The sequence below is a fragment of the Dama dama genome, chromosome 9 (assembly GCF_033118175.1).
Source record: "Dama dama isolate Ldn47 chromosome 9, ASM3311817v1, whole genome shotgun sequence".
NCBI classification, from domain to species: Eukaryota; Metazoa; Chordata; class Mammalia; order Artiodactyla; family Cervidae; genus Dama; species Dama dama.
Window position 1 is genome coordinate 65,212,612 of NC_083689.1, and position 20,841 is coordinate 65,233,452.

Genomic DNA, 20,841 nt, shown 5'->3' on the forward strand with positions numbered 1-20,841 from the left:
CTTCCTCCCGGGCCCCTCAGTTCCCATATTAGAAAAACCCCTCCCTCCCCCTCCCACCCCCACCCGAGGTTGAATAGATAGTGCCACATTCTGAGCCATGCATCGCCTCATTTGAGAGATGGCACACACTGCGTGTGCGCCCCCCACCTCGCTTCCCCTCCTCCTCCTCTGGCCCTCAGATTCCTGTGCCCTTCCCACTCTGCCCACTCACAGTGACCCCCAGCCCAGACCCGTCACTGGTTGTGGACGTCCTCCCTGCGGACGATCTTGTAGATGATCCAGTAGAACATGTTGAAGATGAGGAAGGCCATGGGGAAGCCGATGCGGGAGATCTTGTCGATCTTCTTGGCCCGCTGGATGAAGAGTTTTCGCATCTCCTCCGGGGACTTGGATGGTGCCGGAGGGGGGTTGGTCGTGTTGCTGTTGTTGGCGCCCTTGACGGAGATGCCGTCCTTGGCCTGAAGGCAGGCTGGGCCCATGCCGTAGGCTGAGAAGTTGAAGCGGCCCTCTCCAGCCTCATCCTCCTGGAACAGATTCAACATGGGGCTCTACTTAAAATAAGACAGGGGCTGGGCACCCTCCCTGCAGGCACTCCCCTGGGGGCCAGGCCGTGCCCATCTGGCTCGCCCTGCCTCCCAGACGGCACCACTCTAGGCCCCTGAAGGCTCTGTGGCTGGCTGGGGAGTTATGCCTTATAGAGGGGCGCCATCAAGTGCCGAAACAGATGCAAACCAGGGGATAGGTGTGTGGTGTGGAGTCTGAGACCAGCACAATGACCATGGTTCAGTCACCTGTGGCTGTATGATCTTGGGCAGGTCACTTCCTCAGAAGACATCCTCCTGTGACTCTCAGGGTTTTTAATTTCATTTTTTTCCTTTAAGTGGGGATAAGATTCACTCCACTCCTTTAAGATGCTTTTCGATCATCAGAAGTTGTAGCTGAGAAGATACTCTGAATGCCGTTTTGTTAGAAACCCAGAGGACAATTTGGAAAGATCCCCTGCTTTGCCTCTGTTGCCTCCTTGCCCTCTCCCCCACCCCATCCCCCAGGCCTCTGTGTGTGGGTTTGGGGAGGGAGTGAATGGACCAGGAGCAAGCAAGGGCTGCAAGCCCAGGGACCACAGCTGTCTCTTACCTCCGTGTTCCCATATCCCTGGCAGGTGTGACCTCAGACAGGCTCTGGACTTTTATAAAGATTTTCGTCTGGAGTTTCCCAAGCCCTTCATCATTTGGTTCCAACTTACCTTTCCAGGCTCCCTGCCTCCCTTACCTGTGCTCTGCACGCCTGCCTGTTGCACATTCTCTGCCATCCTTCCTGCGTCCCCACCTCCCGGCTGCGTGCTCACTACCCAAGTGCCTGCTGCCTGACCTGCTTCAGTTCCCCCTCTCCTCAGCTGGATCGAGGAGACACTCTTGCCTGCTCTCACCACATCTGGCTTTGTGGTCCTTCCTCGTGAGCTCTGAGGTGGCCGCTGACTCAGTGTGTGGCTCTGGGGGGCTTTATCGGCTCACTCTGCAGACTTGAGACTGAGCGTTTTGCGGGCAGCTCCTCTGTCTTCTGCTTGTTCCTGTGCAGGACAGTCTGGGTCCCTGGTGTGTGTCCAGCTCTGCCTGTGCCACCCCAGCCTGGGCCTTCATCTGGGCTTGTGGTGACCTCCAGCCTCATTTCCCTTCGGCCTCCCATCTCTGCCAACCCTGCCACCCCTCTGGGTTGTATGACAAGGATCTTATCCGTCATCCTTTGCTTAGAGCTCTCTTAATAGGCTGCCACTGACTTGGGGATAATTAAAAGCTTTACGTGGTGACAAGGCCTTGGGTGACCTGGTTGGCCCGTCTGTGTCTGCTCCGCTTGACTTTCTGTGCTCCCGCTGCCCTGCGGTGTTCCCATCTATGGGGAAGTGCCACACTCCCCTTGCACTCTGCGCAGGTGGTTCTCTCTGCTGAGTCTGTCTCTCCCAATCCGTCCCCTGCTTCCAGCCCCTTCTTTCCCTGAACTAATTCCTACTCAGACACCTTCCCTGAACCTGAGGTTAGGCTCAATGTCCCTGATGTGTGATCCATACATCAGGATTTCCTGCTTTTCCTTTTTAAAATCTCTTATCACATTGTTTTCCTTGACTGATGTCTGTCTCTCTCATTAAAGTGTAAGCTCTATGAAGGCGAAGGCAAAGTGTATCATGTTCACTGCACCCTCAACACTAGACATAGGAATATATTTCCTGAGAAGGAGCTCAAAACTCTGCAAATGTTTGCTGACCAAATGGTTTACTTGTCTATCCAGTCTGTCCCAGCTTCCTTTTTTAAAAAATTAATTTAAATTAAAATGGTGTAGGAGAAGGAAACAGCAACCCACTCCAGTATTCTATTCTTGCTTGGGAAATCCCATGGATATAGGAGCCGGGTGGGCTATAGTTCATGGGGTCAAAAAGAGCAGCTGAGTAGCTTTCACTTCACTTCCATATATACATAACTTTAATATCATACCCATTGAGCAAAATAAGTTTCATAAAGGTGTTTCAGATCTTATTTAAACTAAATTAGACCTTTTGTATCCAGAACAACAATGTTCAAAATTTCACAGGTGTTTTATTATTGTGTTAGTCCAATATTAAACATTTAAAATGCCTGTTCATAAGACTTGTTTTTGATAAGTTTATCTTTAGTGTCTTGTTTTCCAGATAAATACAATAAATAAACATCTTGTTTTCTTAAAAAATAAATAAATAAAATGGCGTTGCATTCCTAGCACCTGGAGGATTTGACATATGAATGCTCAAGACATCTTTCATGAATTAGTGAATCTGGTCCAACACCCTCACTGCAGGAGTGAGGATAAGAAGGTGGGCTCCAGTACCTGGCAAATGGGTCTCAACCAGTATTTTTCTGTGGGGAGGGCAACAGTAGAGGGTTTGTGCCAGCACTGAGGAGAGGACTGGGGGAAGCTGGCCAAGTGACTGGACCCTGTGCCTGGGAGCAGGGCTGGGTTTGACAATCTCATCTATCAATATACATCTGCTCACTGTAGCAATACAGTGGGGCGGGTGGGAGGAGGGTGTGCTTGAAAATGTTTTTTCGTTGGGCTCTAGTTATTCAGGCGGAGACTCAAAATTAACTTTCTGTTTTGCTTTGGGCAAATTATTTTCTGCCTTCTTCATTAGTTAAACATGAGAGGGGAGGGGATGGGTGTGTGGAGGCCTCATCTGGTTAGAAGGTGATCAATTTTACATTGTATCCAGGAGAAAGGCAATTCCCTAGAAATAACTGGACAAAGCCTGCTATTCCTATTCGAGCCAGCAGATGGCAGGCAACGAAAGCCCAACTGCATCTGGAGCTGCGCGGGACTGGAACAGGGGAAATCCGATCGAAGCCAGGGAGGTTGGTAGTGTGCCTGCCCAGTCGGGCTCACAGAGATTTCCTAATAATCTGACTAATGAGGCTGGCTGGGGAATTCGAGGACCAGATGGTTTTTGCCCAGCAAATGAGGTAACATGGGAGGGTGGTGGGAGTCGAGGAGCCCGGCCAAGATCATGGGCTCAGAGAAACTCAGGCATGTGGCTAGTTCCTCTTCACTCACCATCTGGGGCATAAAACCCTCTCTGCAAACTTTCTGCTAAAGGGAGGTTTCTGCAGCCCAAGCTAATATACGGCCAGCCTACAAGCCACATCCACAGGGCCTTACTCCAAAGGAAGCGGTTTTTTATGGTGAGCCCGATTCTGCGTCTTGTTTCTGACATCTGTGCCAAGTTCAGAGCCTGTAGGCACAAGGTCACACTATTCAGATGCAAACCAGGGGCCAGGCCGGAGAGACAGTGATGAAGTGAACTGGGGTGGCGGATTGCGTTCCTCACCTAAAGGCGTTTGCAGTGAGCCTGTACCATGTGGGATGTGAATCCAGAGGGACCAGGGGCTGTGATGTTTTGAGTGAAGCTGGAAGTGTGATTTGAAATGCTGGCACTTCATTCCAGAGTTTTAAGATACTGCTGGTGAACTTAAAGATATTTGCATGGTGAATCTGACCTAGCTACTAGTTTTTGACCTCTGCCTTGGGGTAAATCTTAGTTCCTATTTAAGATCTAATAAACGCAGGACTATTTTTATCTGCTTCAGGATGGAGGCACTGATGAACAGATAAGCAGCTGGCGGTGTGTGGTCAGTGTTTTTTGAGATCAGCCATGGGTCTTGGGAGGCCTCCGTGTCTTTCCCATCAGTGCCTCCAAGATCCTGGTCACTTGCACCTCCTCTTTGTCATCATCTGCACAGGAGGAGTGGATGGGACCCTCTCTGAGAGCTCTTCCAGCACCAACATGCTGTGAGAGAATGAGGAAGGGACCCAGCAGAGGAATCTGATCAAATCTGCACAGTGGCCTTATTCACATTTTACCTGGCTAGAGACAAAGTTTTCGTTTTCTCTAATAGGTAATACTGGTAGGCATTTGGCAAGGGTGGAGGCAGCCTTTGCAAATACTGTAGGTCCCACAATGTTACATATCTGCAAGGGGCTGCATTCACATTTTAGTCCATGCACATAATGCCTGCTGGAGCTATGCAGGGCACAGTCTAGTGACCTGGTACCAGCCAAGTATTTTGGACATAGTCTTCCCCTGTAAGCATCTCTGTGATAAATTATTGACATTCTTTTTGCAGAGGGAAATGCAGAAAGCTGCTAACCCCTGGTCGGGGAAAAGGGAAAATAGCAGTAAATCCCAGAGATAGCTGTGTTTGGTCAGTTTCTTGCTTAGATTTTGATAAGAATCGGAGGCTAGGTGTCTGATGGACAGTAATGGAAAGACTAAAACCAGGATCTTTCAAAGTCCTGTCTGTCTGGCTGCATCCACAATGCTTGCTTCCCTCTTCCAGTGCAGCTTTTATCCTAACTCCCATGGACAGCCTCTGTCTCGGAACGTCTGCCTGCCGCCTGTGGTAAACTGCTAGAAGTTAATCGAATCAGATTGCTGATGTTTAAGAAACATACTGAGGGAAATGTGTGCCTTTGGAATCATTTTAATTCCTGGTACTTGTGTGGCAGGAGCATAACTTAAAGCTATGTTGGGATCTGATTTCATCTTTCACCAGTCCACCATTGTGTCCATTTTACAGACGCGAATGCTGGTCCCTAGAAGAGGCTAGCTGAAAATCATATAGCAAAGAGAACTCAAAGGGCAGAGTCCTTTGTCCCAGCACTTGTAACTGGGTAGACAGCTGCTTTCAGTAGGTCAGTCTAAAGCAGGTAGGGCCTGGTTGTGTGGTGTGGCCAGTGTTTGAGTTCTTGGTTGCCCTCATCTATAGCTGGAAAAGCTCCCGGGCAGTCTCTCAGACTGCAGGGTCTCCTTTTTTTATTCCATTAGTTTTTTTTTTTTTTTTTTTTATCCCTTTTTCCATTTGTTAAGCAAATTCCTATTCCACGTTGACTATCTATCAGGTCTTGTAAACACCAGGGCTGTATCAGTAGTACTGAGCAAGAGTAGATATGGTCCCTGACCTGATGGAACTTAACCATTCAGTGGATGGTGCCCGTGGAACAAACTCCTGATTGAATGTGTAATTATAACTTGCGTCTAGAAGGAAAGAAACTGAGTATTGTCTTGGCTGACATAAAGTGTCTTTGTGCATGTCAGACGAGTGGCACCGCCTACTCTGGGAGTCTGAAGTGGGATCACTTTCTCTGGCTGATACAGTCCACGCCAGGGCAGGATCTAAGAGAAGAGTGCTTCCTTGGCTGGGGCCCTAGGATACAACCTGCCGGATCACACTTAACAGCCTGGCATCAGCACCTCAATACAGGGCCTGCACCTTGACCTGGGTATCAGGGAAAGATGCCACAGCTGAGAAATGGAAAATAAGCAGGTTCATACCAAGCAAAGTGCGCTGGAAGAGCCACCAGTCCACTGGAAGAGCCAACCTGGGTGGACAGAACAAGACACCTGAAGTCCTGTGTGTGTGTGTTTGAGGAACTATGAAGAAAGCCAGTGTGGATGGTGCTCAGAGAGCAAGGGAAAAAGTGACATGAAGATGAGACTGGAGAGAAAAGCAAGTCGTCTGATTCCTAGGAGAAAGTTCTCCTGGGGAAGTGGCTACAGACTTGAGTATGGAGCCACTTTGCTCCCACAGAGTTAATAGAGTTTGGTGACTTTTCAGAGGTGGTCTGCCAGGTTTTTTTGTTTTGTTTTGTTTTTTGCTGCACCACACAGCTTGTGGAATCTTAAGCATATGGGATCTTAGTTCCCTGACTGGGTGTTGAACCCTGGCCCCCTGCAATAGAAGTATGGAGTCTTAGCCACTGGACTGGCAAAGAAGTCCCTGCCAAGTATTTCTTTGTTTTTTAACTGCCTTTCTTCATTAGGACTCAAACTTTTCAAGTATATAGTAATGTACTATTTTATTTTCATAACCCTAATGACAAGATACGGAGAAGGAAATGGCAATCCACTCCAGTATTCTTGCCTGGAGAATCCCAGGGACAGAGGAGCCGGGTGGGCTGCCATCTATGGGGGTCGCACAGACATGACTGAAGCGACTTAGCAGCAGCAGCAATGACAAGATAAACTTGGTATTATTTGCATATTTTAAATGACTACTTTAATATTTAATTTCAAGTATTTTTTTATTCTGTCTCTCATAAGGGAAGAGAATTCACTCCAGGGGAAGACCTTGCAACTTGCCTCTTCTTGAAGGTAGGAAACAAAGGCCCGGAAACAACATTCTACTCTGAGATCTCATGTTCTGTGATACCAATCGCTTCTGGAATCAGGCCCATTGAAACAATGCGGCCCACTCTTATAGAAAACACCAGCAAACATCCCACCGCCTTCCATGCTTTGGTTTTATAGCTAGTTTCTATCTTGGCCCCATCAGTGTTTGCTCCATCAATTCTGTCTTCAAGTGTAACCTGATAATTAGTGTTATTAGTGTTAGAAGAATGAGTGCCCATAAACCCAATCAGGGCTTTATTTATGGGAGGAGAAACTAGGACTTTGATCTGTATTTTGTGCATGCTTTATCCACTGAGAATGGTACAGCAGAACAAGTATCATAAGACAAGCTTGCACAGAGCTCTTTTGTTTACCACCAGCACTGAGCCAAAGGCCTACCTTGTGATGTCTTCGCTTCCTCCTGAATCGGAGCAGCTCTTTGTGCTGCCGAGACACAAAGTTGACGGCGGCGTACTCAAGCAGGGCTGAGAACACGAAGAGCAGGCACACGGCCATCCAAATGTCGATGGCTTTCACGTACGATACCTGGGGTGGAGGTGGGGGGAAGAACACAGGAAGATGAGGAGAGAACAGAGAGAAAAATTGAGTACGGAGGAATGTTTTCTGCTCCTTAGAAACCCCCTTCCCCATCATCTTCTGTTGTTTCCTCTCAGCTGGAATATTAGGATGGAGGGTACAGAAGGAAACAGATGAGAAATTCACCAAGAAGCCTGGACAGAATATTGAGAAAAAAAGAACATGGTGCTTAGAAGAGCCCTAAAGAGAAGGGGGTTGGTGTTGGTGTGTCCATCATTCTGTCATTGATGGAATACAATGTGGTGTTCAGACTGAAGGTGATAGGAGAATTTTTACCTAATGGTAAAAGTAAGTGGAGGATGTTAGTGAGAATGGCAGAGCGAGATCTTCAAAAACTCTCCCCCCACAAAAAAGCAGTGAGGACTCTATAAAAAATGGTCAGAACCAACTTTTCTCCAAACTCTGTTAATGAATCAAAGTCTAACAGCAATCCTGTAAACATTTGTTTGGGAAAATCAGTTGAATCCCCGTAAGAACAGCAGGCTTCATGGCATTAAAAATAACCCAGCTTTATTGAGATATAATTCATGTATCATACACATTTAAAGTATAGAAATAAATGATTTTATATCTTCACAATTATATATAGTCATCATCATAGTCAATTTTAGAACATTTTCATCGCCTCAAAAAGAAACCTACTACCTTTTATCTATCATTTCCTTACTCCCCAAATTCTCTTCCTCCAATCATGGACATTTTATGTGAATGGAATCATACAATATGTGGCCTTTCACTTAGCATAATGTTTTCAATATTCATCTGTATCCTAGTATATGTCAGTATTTTATTTTTTTAATATTTTTATTTTATTTTTTTCATTTATTATTAGTTGGAGGCTAATTACTTTACAATATTGTAGTGGTTTTTGCCATACATTGACATGAATCAGCCATGGATTTACATGTGTTTCTCCTCCCGCCTCCCTCCCCATCCCATCCCTCTGGGTCTTCCCAGTGCACCAGCCCTGAGCACTGGTCTCATGCATCCAACCTGGGCTGGTGATCTGTTTCACCCTTGATAGTATACTTATTTCAATGCTATTCTCTCAGAACATCCCACCCTCGCCTTCTCCCAGAGTCCCAAAGTCTGTTCTGTACATCTGTACTTTTTTATGGCCAAATAATAGTACTCTGTATGGATATAACACATATCATTGATCCATTCATCAGTTAAGGACATCTGGATTGCTTCTACCTTTTGGCTCTTATTAGGAATGCTGCTGCTATGAACTTAAGTTTTTCTGTGGATGTATGTTTTTATTTCCTTTGTGATGTTTTAAGTTGCCCTATTCCCATCCTCTCATGTGTGGCTCGGTGCTAGTCTTGTAAAGCAACAGCCTTCAGGCACAGTGAACACCAGTATCCTGACAGCCACTGGATGGGGCAGAAGAGAGTAGGAGCTTCTTTAAAGCTATATTCTCAGGGAATTGTTATTTGACCTGTTTTATGGTTCTCTGAAAGAGACCACTCACAAGGCTGTCTTTATTTGACCTGACTTGGAGCTATCCCAATTGTGAGCAGCTTTTTCCTTGAGGGCATTTGTTGAAAACAATCACTGGCAAGTGTTGAACATTACATCAGCCTCAGGCAGTTGGTAACAGTTGAGGCAAACAATTGGTTGATCAAAAAGAATAAAAGGAAAATTTGGGGAATGAGCTGTCCATAAAACTATGATATATTCCTGGAAACCAATGTGCATTTTTAGGCCTATGTGCGTGTCCAGGGTGACTTGAGAAGGCTCTTAGCTGTCAACTCTGAATAAGCAGAAAGTAAAGGCTACAGCAAAGTTTTAAACCACTTGGCTCAGTGATATGCCATATTATACTATGTAAACGTATAATTTTTATCAAAAAGATTTAAGACCTATCAAGAAATAAGAAAGCATGGCAAATGCAATGTACTGAATGTTTATGTCCTCCCAAAAGTCATATGTTGAAATCTAATCCCAATATGATGGTATTTGGAGATGAGATCACTGGGAAGTAATCAGGTTATGAGAGTGGAGCCTTCATGAATGCGAATAGTGCCTTTATAGAAAGAGTCCAGAGAGCTAGCTTACTCTCTTTCTGCCATGTGAGGATACAACAGTAAGTCAGCAGTTTGTAACTGGAAGAGGATCCTCACCAGAACCAGACTACCCTGGCATCCTGGTCTCAGATTTCCAGCCTCCAGAACTGTGAGACAAACTTACGTTGTTTGTAAGCCACCCCGTTTATGGTACTTTGTTATAGAAGCCTGAATTGATTAAGTCAGGCCCATACAAAGGAGAAAACGTTGTCAAAAAAAGTTGTGCCCAGATATTGGACTTAATACACAAAGACTTTAAATCAGTTATATTTTTAATATGTTCAAAGAACCAAAAATACCTTGGCTACCCAGCTAAAGAAAAGTATGGGAATGAAGTCTCACTAAGTAGAGCATGAGAAGCTACAAAAAAGAACCAAATAGAAATTCTAGAGTTAAAAAGTAAAATAAATGAACTGAAACTTCCACTGGAGAGAATTAAGAACATATCTGAGTGGACAGAAGAAAGAATCAGTGAACTTGAGGTTATCCTGTCTGAGGAACAGAATGAAGAACAATGAATAGAGCCTCAGAAACATGTGGGGAATCATGAAGTGCACTAACCTGTGTTTGATGGGTATTTCTGAAGGAGAGAGAGAGAGAGAAAAAGGCAGAAAGAATTTCTGAACAAATAGCCAATATTTCCCCAAATTTGATTAAAAACACTAATGTACACATCAAAGAAGCTAAATGTACCCCAAGCAAGATAAACTCAAAGAGATCCACACCTAGACACACCATAATCAAACTGTATGAAGCCAAAGAAAAAGAATCTTAAGAGAAGAAAGAGAAATAATTCATCATGTACAAGGTATACTCAATAAGATTAACAGCTGATTTCTTGTTAGAAACCGTGGGGTCTAGAGAACAGTGGAGTGAAATTAAAGATGATCTAAATAAATGGGAAGATGTCCTGTGTTCATGGATTGGAAGACCTAATATTGTTAAGATGTCAATACTCCCCAAGTTCCTATACAGACTCAATGCATTTAAAACTAAAATTTGTTTTTATTGTTGCTGCAGAAATTGACAAGCTGATCTTAAAATTTTATATTCATGTTCATATGGAAATGCTAAGGACCCAAAATGGGTGAAACAATCTTTAAAAAGAACAAAGGTGGGGGACTCACACTCCTCAACTTCTAAACTTACTATAAAGCTATGATACTCAAGAGTATGATGCTGACATAAAGATAAATTTGTGTGTGTGTGTGTATATATGTATATATCAATGGGATAGAATTGAAAGTCCAGAAGTAAACCCATATTTTTGGGTTTACTTAGTCAAAGCCTATGGCCAGTTGTCTTTTGAGACGGATATAAATTCAATGGATGGAAAGAATAATCTTTTTAACAAACAGTGCTGGGATAACTAGATATCCACATACAAAAGAATGATATCCCTCCCTCGTTTCATATGAAAAATAAACAAAATAGATTGAAACACTATATTTAGAGCTAAACTGTGTAACTCTCAGATGGTAAAGAATATGCCTGCAATGCAGGAGACCTGTGTTTGATCCCTGGGTTGGGAAGACCCCTGGAGGAGGGCATGGCGTCCCACTCCAGTATTCTTGCCTGGAGAATTCCATGGACAGAGGAGCTTCCTGGCAGGCTACTGTCCTTGGGGTTGCAAAGAGTTGGACAAGACTGAGCGACTAAGCACAGCGCATGAAATTCTTAGAAAAAATGTATGTGTAAATCTTTATGATCTTGGATTAGGCACTAGTTTCTTAAGTATGATACCAAAAGTACAAACAACAATAGAAAATTTAAATTAATTTCCTCAAAGTTACAAACTTTTGTGCATAAGGAACATTTTCAATCAATGTTGAAAACCTGTAGAATGGGAGAAAATATATGCAAGTCATGTTCTTAAGAGTTTAAAATCCATAATACACAAAGAACTATTACAACAATAAAAAGAGAAATGCCCCAATTAAAGAATGGGTAAAAGATTTGAATAGATTCTCCATAGAAGATATAAAAATGGTGAATAAGCACATGAAAAGATGCTAAACATTATTAGTTATTAGGAAAACTCAAATCAAAACTACGATGAGATAGCACTTCGCATCTATTGAGATATTTATAATCAAAGAGATAGAATAACAAACATTAATGAGGATGTGGAGAAAATGGAACCTTGTCAGTAGTGGTATAGCCACTTTGGAAAATAATTTGGCATTCCTCGAAAAGTTGAGTATATAATATACCTATAACTTATATATAATATATAGTATATATTAATATAATGCCTATAATGTACCATATAATAATATATCTTTAAGAGTTGAAAATATATGTCTGCACAAAAACTTATACATAGGAAATGCTTGTTCACAGCAGCATTATTTAAAAACAGGCAAACATGGAAATAACCCAGATGTCCATCAACTGATAAATAGATAAACGAATTGTGATCTATACATGCAACAGAATATCACACATCCATAAAAAGAAATGAACTAGTGATACGTTCTATAACATATGTAAACCTTGAAAATATTATGCTAAATGAAAGAAGCCATCGAAACATGTATATTATCTATAGTGAAACAGATCACCAGCCCAGGTTGGATGCATGAGACAAGTGCTCGGGCCTGGTGCACTGGGAAGACCCAGAGGGATTGGGTAGAGAGGGAGGTGGGAGGGTGGATCGGGATGGGGAATACATGTAAATCCATGGCTGATTCATGTCAATGTATGACAAAACCCACTACAATATTGTAAAGTAATTAGCCTCCAACTAATAAAAATAAATGAAAAAAAAAAAAAAAAGAAAGAAAGAAAGAAGCCAGTCATAAAGACACAAATATTGTGTGATTCCTCTTAGGTGAAACATCTAGGATAGGCAAATTCATAGAGGTGGAAAGTAGATGAGTGGTTGTCAGAGGCTGGTAGGAGGGGAGAACAAGGAGTGACTGTTGATGAATATGGGGGGTTCTCTGTGGGGTGATGAAGATGTTCTGGAATTAGACACTGCTGAGAGGGTATACAACTTTGTAAATATACTAAATGCCACTGAATTTTATGCTTTGAAAGAGGCAAGAATGTCAGGTTGAGTGTTATTAGCAAACGGAGCCCACTCTCAAGGCCAGTGAAACAATGAATGGAACAGAATGTTGAGTCTAGAGTCAGTATAAATGAAGGGGACTGTGGGGTAGACTATTCATAGAGAGAGGAGCAGCATGTTGAGCCTAACATAAGGAAGAGGAGGCAGGATATTCCTCCTGCTGTTGCAAATGAGCAGAGCAGAATGTGCTGTCAGCTGGTAACAGTAAACAGAAGGTTTGTTTCAAGCTTTTATAGTAAATGTAGCAGAATGCAAAGTCTAGCATTAATGGTACAAAGGGCAGATTGTTTGAGTTTTCTTGTGAGGATATAGAGGAGAGAGTGGTGTCTAGCATAGATGACAATTGGAGTAGAATGTCGTGGCTCACATTAAAAGTTAATGGAATAGTCAGTGTCATGAAAAACAAGAAAAAAAAAAAAACAGTGGGGAGACTCTTCTAGATTAAAAGAGTAAACTGTATGCAATGTGGATCTTTATTGGATCTTTGATTGGATCCCTCACCATGTCTACTAATGACAGTTTTTGGACCATTGGGAATATTTAAAGATTCTTTATAGATGAAATTATGGAATTATTTCTAATTCAGTAATATTGTTATATTAGTGTTAATTTCTTAGATGTGATAATATCAAGTGATCCTTAGTCCTTATTTAGAGGTGAACTGTCATGCTGTCTGTAACCTTTGAATGATTCAGTAAAAATCGCATCTGTCTACCTGCTTACCTAGAGAGAAAGATAAAGACAACGTGGAAAATGATAACTGGAATTGAGGTGAAGGCTACTAGGTATTCGTTGCTTATTCTTCCAACTTTTCTGCATCAGAACAGAAAGTGAAGTGCCGTATTCATTGCACATGGTGCAGAATGTTGCATTTAGCATAAGGCTGAAGGGGGCAGGGTATGGTTGGTGTCTGGCATTAATAGCAGAGCACCATGTTGGGTCTTCCCTATAGCTCAAATGGTAAAGAATCTGCCTTCAATGCAGGAGACCAGAGTTCGATCCCTGGTTCAGGAAGATCCTCTGGAAAAGGGAACGCAATCCTCTCCAGTATCCTTCCCAGGAGAATCCTATGGACAGAGAAGCCTGGGAGGCTACAATCCATGGGGTTGCAAAGAATTGGACACAAGTGAGCGACTTAACACACACACGTTGGGTCTGGTGTTGAGGAATGTGGAAAGTGGCTCCAATGACTGTAGCGAACGTAGTGGAAAACAGCACCTAGCACTCGATACAGGAGAGTCAAGCTGATTGAGGCATCGAGTGCTCGTAGTGAATGGAGCCGAGCGCTCTTACCTCAAGTGTGGGTGAGCGGAGGAGCGTGTGGCATCTGGCATTAATAGTAAATGACGTGGGACACTCCATCTAGTGTTAAATGTGAATTAAACAGAATGTGAGGTCTAGTGTTAACAGTGAAAGGAATAGTGTTGCATTGATTGTCAAGTTGACTGGAGGAGGATTAGTGTCTGGTGTTGGTATGAATGCAGAGGATTGCTGTGTCTGGTGTGAGAAGAATGGAACAGAATGCTGGGTCTAGCACAGAGTGCGTGGAGCAGAACGTGTATCTGGCATTAGCAGTGTGTGGAGTGAAAGGTGCTGAGTGTTAATAGTGAACAGAGCAGAACATGCTTCAAGAGTTAATAGAGAATGTAAGGACTGTGAAGAAAGCTGAGCGCTGAAAAATTGATGCTTTTGAACTGTGGTGTTGGAGAAGACTCTTGAGAGTCCCTTGAACTGCAAGGAGATCCAACCAGTCCATCCTAAAGGAGATCAGTCCTGGGTGTTCATTGGAAGGACTGATGCTGAAGCTGAGACTCCAGTACTTTGGCCACCTCATGGGAAGAGTTGACTCATTGGAAAAGACCCTGATGCTGGGAGGGATTGGGGGTAGGAGGAGAAGGGGACGACAGAGGATGAGACGGTTGGATGGCATCACTGACTCGATGGACATGGGTTTGAGTAAACTCCGGGAGTTTGTGATGGACAGGGAGGCCTGGTGTGCTGCGATTCATGGGGTTGCAAAGAGTCAGACACGACTGAGCGACTGAACTGAACTGAACTGACTGAACAGAAGGTGGTGTTTAACATTAGAAATTTCAGAATCAAAACATCCCACCCTCGCCTTCTCCCATAGAGTCCAAAGGTCTGTTCTGTACATCTGTGTCTCTTTTTCTGTTTTGCATATAGGGTTATCATTACCATCTTTCTAAATTCCATATATATGCGTTAGTATACTGTATTGGTCTTTATCTTTCTGGCTTACTTCACTCTGTATAATGGGCTCCAGCTTCATCCATCTCATTAGAACTGATTCAAATGAATTCTTTTTAATGGCTGAGTAATATTCCATGGTGTATATGTACCACAGCTTCCTTATCCATTCATCTGCTGATGGGCATCTAAGTTGCTTCCATGTCCTGGCTATTATAAACAGTGCTGTGATGAAACATATATATTATCTATGGTGAAACAGATCACCAGCCCAGGTTGGATGCATGAGACAAGTGCTCGGGCCTGGTGCACTGGGAAGACCCAGAGGAATCGGGTAGAGAGGGAGGTGGGAGGGGGGATCGGGATGGGGAATACATGTAAATCCATGGCTGATTCATGTCAATGTATGACAAAAACTACTACAATATTGTAAAGTAATTAGCCTCCAACTAATAAAAATAAATGAAAAAAAAATTTCAGAATCAGACTGAGGTACTGCAGAAAAGAGTACAACAAAGCAGGCACTGGACTGCTATCTTATGAAGGAACTGCTGGCAAGGTTGGCCCTTGGTTGACATCTAGAACTTGGATTTTGGTCATATTTCCACTTTCCCTAACTGATAAGGGTGCCCCACCATGTTTTGACCACTGGTATAAACAGTGTGGTTTAAGCTGAGCACCTGCTTTCCTCTTTGGAGTCTGGAATTTGGGGATGTGGTGGGCAGAGGGTACTTGTGTGACCAGCACCTAATAAAAACCTTTAATATTGAATCTTAAATGAATCTCAAAACAATTTCTCTGTCTCTCTGGGCAGAATCTTGTCACACATATAGCTGTGTTTTTGCTGCTGTGGTGAGAGTGAACTCTGTGTGGTCCCTCTTGGGATGGAGAGAGTGAGGAAGCTTGCACATGGATCCCTCTAGACTCTGCCTGTGTCTTTTTCTCTTATCATCTAGCTGTGTATCCTTAATCTATGGATTAAGGATAATGTGTATCCTAATCACTCTAAGGAATCTTAGCTGTGAGTTCAACCATTTGTTGAGTCTCTGAGTCCTATGAATCTTTGTACATGGTGTGGTCTTGAAGACCCCAGACACAAAGTGCCATTGGTGGTGAAAGGAGTGGAACATTGTCCTTAGCACTACTGTGAAGTGGCTGAAGGAAGTGGAGTTGAGTGTTAATAGCAGATGAAGCAGAATACGTGTCTAGTGTTGGTGGAGAATGGAACAAAATGTGGTTATCTGGCAACTGTATAGAACATAATGTTCTATACAGGAAATGTTCTGGAGGAAAGGTTTCTGTGGATCTGAATGCTGGATCCTGCTGAGTTTAGAGGATCAAGAAATAGTGCCTAATTCCTTGTGCATGCCTGATCTCAGGCAGGGAAGGGAGACGTGTGTCCTCCAGGTCTATCCGGGTGTTCTGTGCTCTTGGGCAGTGAGACTTACCTTGGGCAGGGATGCTCGAGAGCCAGAGCTCTGGGTGGTCATGGTGAGCACAGTGGTGATGCCCAGGCCCACACGGGCAGGGGCAGCATCCATGTTGATCCAGAAGGAAATCCATGAGAGGATAACGATGAGCAGGCTGGGGATGTACATCTGGATTAGGTAGTAGCCCATCTGTCGCTCCAGGTGGAACCGGGCTTCGATGCAGGTGAATTTGCCTGCAGGAAATTAGAGTGGGAAGGCAAAGTGGCCTAGTGGATAGGAACAAGGCTCTGAGGTCAGAACAGCCTCGGCTGGAATCCTGGTCCAGCCTCACACTAGCCGTGTCCTTGGGGGAGCGTTTGAATCCTTCTGTGTCTCAGTTTACTCATCTATGGTAAATCGGGGATGATGATGATGATGATAAATAATAATAATACCAACCGCACATGGCTACTCATGTTTACTGCAGTGGTAAATGAGATGGTAAAATGAGAAAAGACCTTAGCACAGCCCTCACAAACCATTAGTGCTCAGAATGTCACTCGCCATCAGCCTCATCATGTGATTATTTAATACCTACAGGGAGAAGTTCAGCCTCTGTAGTCTGCCCTTCACAGTGCAGCCTGTTTCCACCCCATTTCCCTTCTTTCTTCACCTCACCCATGACCCCTACACTCTAGCCCTTGCCTTGAACATCCTCTGAACATTCACACTTCTGAGCTTTTGAGCCTGGTAATCCCTTTGCCTGGAATGCTCTTCTTCCACCCCACAACCTGCCAAGGAATCTTGCCTCTCCTGTATGGCAGTTTAATGGTGACATCTCCCCCAGACAGAGCGCCTCTTTTTTCCCCATGTCCCTTCAGCTCTGTTCACGTGAGCATCGGATTCTTTAAGGCATAGTACACTGAATAGGCAAGTCGACCTCTCTCTCTTTCTTTCTCTGTCCTCTGCACCAGCCTGCGGAGAGCTCATCTCCCAGTCTGTGTGTCCCTTGAACTGGGCCGGGCCGTCCCCTGGTGGGGTCTCGGCTCCAGTCCACTGACACACAGTTGCCAGGGGAATTTTGTACAGTTCCCTGGACTGCACCTTCCGTGTGGTTAGGGCCTTGCCAGTCTTTTCTCACTGAATCCACAGAACTAACCCGGAACTCAGCTCTTACTTAAATGTGGGTAATGAAGGGCCACTGAGATAATGAATGAGAAAAGTGCTGTGGTGTATGAGAGTCGGCTGTGATTATTTGATACCTGGGGACTCACTGGCTCTCTGGACCCATAGGCCCTGCGTCCTCCAGTGAGGAGGGCTGACCATGGCCTTGAGCATCCCTGGATATTGGTAATTTGAGGGGCCTGGAACCAAATTCCTTTGGAGACTGAGGGATGACTGGCCTGCTCTCTCTCTGAGTCTCAGCTTCCCAGGGAAGAGAGTATTTTTGAAGTTTCTAGGATATCTATCTCCAAGGTCACTGGAAAGGGATACTTGTCCTAAACAGAGCAGAACCCAGGCTCCCTGCTTTTTTCTGGGCCTTCCACTTGCATCAGAACACACAGTGGTTTCCCTCAACTCCTCGCCCTCTTCTCCTCCTCTCCTTGGCCCCTGTCACAGCCTATCATGAGCCCCCACTTCACTGGGCTGCGTTCAGACGGCAGGCCCCCTGCCCCCCCCACACAGCGGGCATACTGACTGGCTGCCTTTTGTCCGCAATGTGCCATAAGCTCCTTCCCCGCCTGAAACAGGGCAGGCGAAGCCAGTCTTGGTCCTGCTGCAGTTCATTCATGTGTTCAATCTTCCCGCAAAGCCTGGGCTAGGCGTGGAAGGTAGAGAGCTGAGATAGAGAGTGGGCTTCTCCCCTCTCCCCTCATAGCTCACACTCTAGGAGACCCTTTCCAACGTCACTGCTTACTAATCCTCAGCACCGGCTCGCAGCTCCCTCCCGAGATCTAGTGGGAACATCGTCTGCTCTTGCCCTCTGAGAAATGCCAGCCCCTCTGTGACACTGCTAGATGTCCTCCCACTCCAGCTCTCCCTTCTGCCTTAGGTTCTGTCCTGAGCTGAGCACACTGCTACCTGGAAGAAAGACTGTATCTCCCAGTTCCCCTTGTCATGAGCTGTGGTCCAAGCTCAAGTTATTTGCCCCAGGACTTCAAGAGGAAACTGTGGGAGCCACTTTTGGCTTCAAGGGACATTCCCTTAACCTTTGGGTAGTAAATATAGAACTAGACCCACCATGGGTACCTCACAAGACCCACTGAAACAGTGATGGCATGACTGTTTGTGATGAGCTCTGGCCCTGCTGCAGTAGGGTGGGACCTGAGGAGGGTGGCCCCTTGTACCTACCTGTGTTATAATGCTTGGTGCAGTATCTCAAGTCCTTCTCCTCTTTCAGGATAAACTGGGGTAGGGTTAGTCCGTCTGCCACCTGCACAGCCCCCTGCTCCTGCCACTCAAAGATGAGGTCATTCATGGTGTATCCAACTGGGATGGGATCAGAAGAAGGAGAAGTCACCACCTGGAAGCTCTTATTTGAAGCTTATTGAAGTCAGGGGTGTTTAGGGTTAGGGGTAAAGAGGCATCAGACCCTCAATGGAACTCATGAGACTATATTGCTTTATTTCCCACCCTCCTCCTCCCATGGGAGGTTAAAGCTGGTTTAATTACTTGTGTTTACGTCACAACCCTGTTACCTCTCTTGCTCCTCCCAGCATCCCACCTTAGCATCCCAGCTCTCAGTTCTGTTGTCAAGTTCAGCTGACCCCTGCTATTTTTTGCCTGTGCACCATCCTTGCAAGCACGTCCCCCCCAGCCCCTGGGGAATAACTGTATGTATTGTTATGTCATGGTGGGGCTATCAGTTGGGGGACAAAGTCAAGATGGTGACTCATTTAGGCCAATCAGACTCTCTGCCCCAGAATCTTGACTCTTGAGTAAAGTGACAGCAAGTTGGGGGCTGGCTGGTGCTGACTCTCCTCAGAGGTGGTGCTCCAGGGAATGGTCTGTTAGTTCCTGTGGCCTAAACACTCTTCCCTGGTTCTTGTACTTTAGCTTCTCCTTCAAATCTGTGAGGAGTTTGAACCCCTATGCCCTTCCACTTAATTCCAGTCTTTAAATTCATCAGATTGGTTTCTGTGTTTCCAATCAAGTAAGTGAGCTACCCCGTTGGTTAAAATCTTGGTTCACCTGTGATCTCCTCCATAAAGCCTTCTCTGTATCCTGTCTCCTTCCCAATCAGAAGGAAGTGCCCTTTCTGCCTTGAGGCCACAGCATTTTGCACATCTAGCCACACACTTACCACTTGCTACTCTGCGTTAGAATTATTTGTGTGGACAGACATCTCTCTCCCCTGCTGGAGTGAGCGACTCTAGGAGTTTAAGGACTCTGACTTATTTAAGCTATTACTTCTCTATTCCTGGTGAGCATGTTCACAGAGGACACAGAATAGTGCCTCTTTGCAGAATGCTGCTGGCTCTAGAGTCAGACAGTGTAAGGGAAGTTATATTTCTAATGCACTTTCCAACAGCAAAGCCCCTCCTCTGGTATTTTGGACTGTTAGAGTATGGCAACTCACTCCTGTTTTCTTGCCTGGAGAATCTCCATGGACAGACGGGCCTGGTGGGCTACAGTCCATGGGGTTGCAAAGAGCTAGACATGACTGAGCAACCAAACACAGCACATAGCACAGTAATCTCCCAGGGTCCAGGGGTTAGGAGCAGGTGTGTGGGGATTTCTGCTGGTCCCATGGGTAAAGGAGGATCTGATTTTTTTTTTAATAGAGGCCTCATGCAAGGGACTCACAGCTTTCCAGTTGCATAATGCACGTCTGGACATCCATGGGGAAATTCTTCAAGTCCATGGGGCAGGCCAATGTCAGGGTGATTCTGGGAAGAGAAAGCAATGGAATGATGCTGGATCCACAGACCAGAGAAGTTGTGCGTCCATGCTAGTTACTACCGGCAAATTAGTTATCTAGGATAGGGCGAGGAGGTCAGGGAACTAAGTGTTTATTGAAGTAATATATGCATGTTTCCACATCAGAGAGAGAAAGGAGGTTGCCTCCAGTTACACAGAGTCAGTGGAACTTCTGGGCTTCTTTGGTGTCTATCTGGCTTCTAGAAACCTGCCTTTAGCAAGTTGCCTGAGGCCTGGAGGCCCACATCCTTACTCTTATGCAGAGCTCTTGGGTACGGACAGAGCCTGACTTTTAAACTGAGCACTACCAGGCCTTAGGCATCCCCAGGTGCATCTGGAGCAGGTGTGTAGGTGGTTCTTGGCTCCTCCCTTCACACACTCATCAAAGGTGATTTCCAAGAGGCCCCCTGCCTGCTCAGTGTCCAAACACAGCTGATTCCCATCTGCTGGCTCCTGTTGGGCTCAGCTGGGAAGCGGTGGTTGCCCCAGGCTTTTGGGCTAGCTGTTGATTTTGGGTTCTTCAACCCTGGCAGAGGCTGCAGTCTCAAGCATAGGGAGTTCCCTTAGCAGAATCCAAGGTCTGCAGCTCAGCTGAGATGCAAGGCTTCAGCTTGAAGGGCTCTGCCAACTCCCGAGCCCCTGCTGCAGGGAATGGAGAAGAAAGACCAGTGGAGGCCAAACAGACTTCAGTCAGCAGGCCAACTCCCGCGTTTGACAGGTGAGAAAACCGGGGTGCAGAGGAGGCTAGGGAGGGGCACATGTCAGTTCACACAGCAAGCTGATGGCTCAGCCAGGATTCAAAACTGTTGCTCCTGGCCTTTGGATTTTGAACTCATATATTTGCTGATGGGCTTTCTAGCACTGCTGTCCTGAAAA

The 20,841-nt window shown here is 45.2% G+C and overlaps 1 protein-coding gene across 2 annotated transcripts in view; it reads right to left on the bottom strand.

Moving 5' to 3' along the window:
* Positions 1-233: 233 nt before the first annotated feature.
* GLRA1 (glycine receptor alpha 1) overlaps positions 234-20,841 on the bottom strand; it is an 89,397-nt gene continuing 68,789 nt past the window's right edge. Inside the window, exons 5-9 of one of the 2 annotated variants that reach the window (XM_061149463.1) lie at positions 19,852-19,934; positions 18,397-18,534; positions 16,084-16,298; positions 7,088-7,234; positions 234-524 (exon numbers count right to left, since the gene is read on the bottom strand). In XM_061149463.1, coding sequence (XP_061005446.1) covers positions 234-524; positions 7,088-7,234; positions 16,084-16,298; positions 18,397-18,534; positions 19,852-19,934 — 874 coding nt within the window. Of the gene's footprint in view, positions 549-7,087; positions 7,235-16,083; positions 16,299-18,396; positions 18,535-19,851; positions 19,935-20,841 lie in introns of both variants that reach the window. The other variant, XM_061149462.1, reaches the window with a different exon arrangement.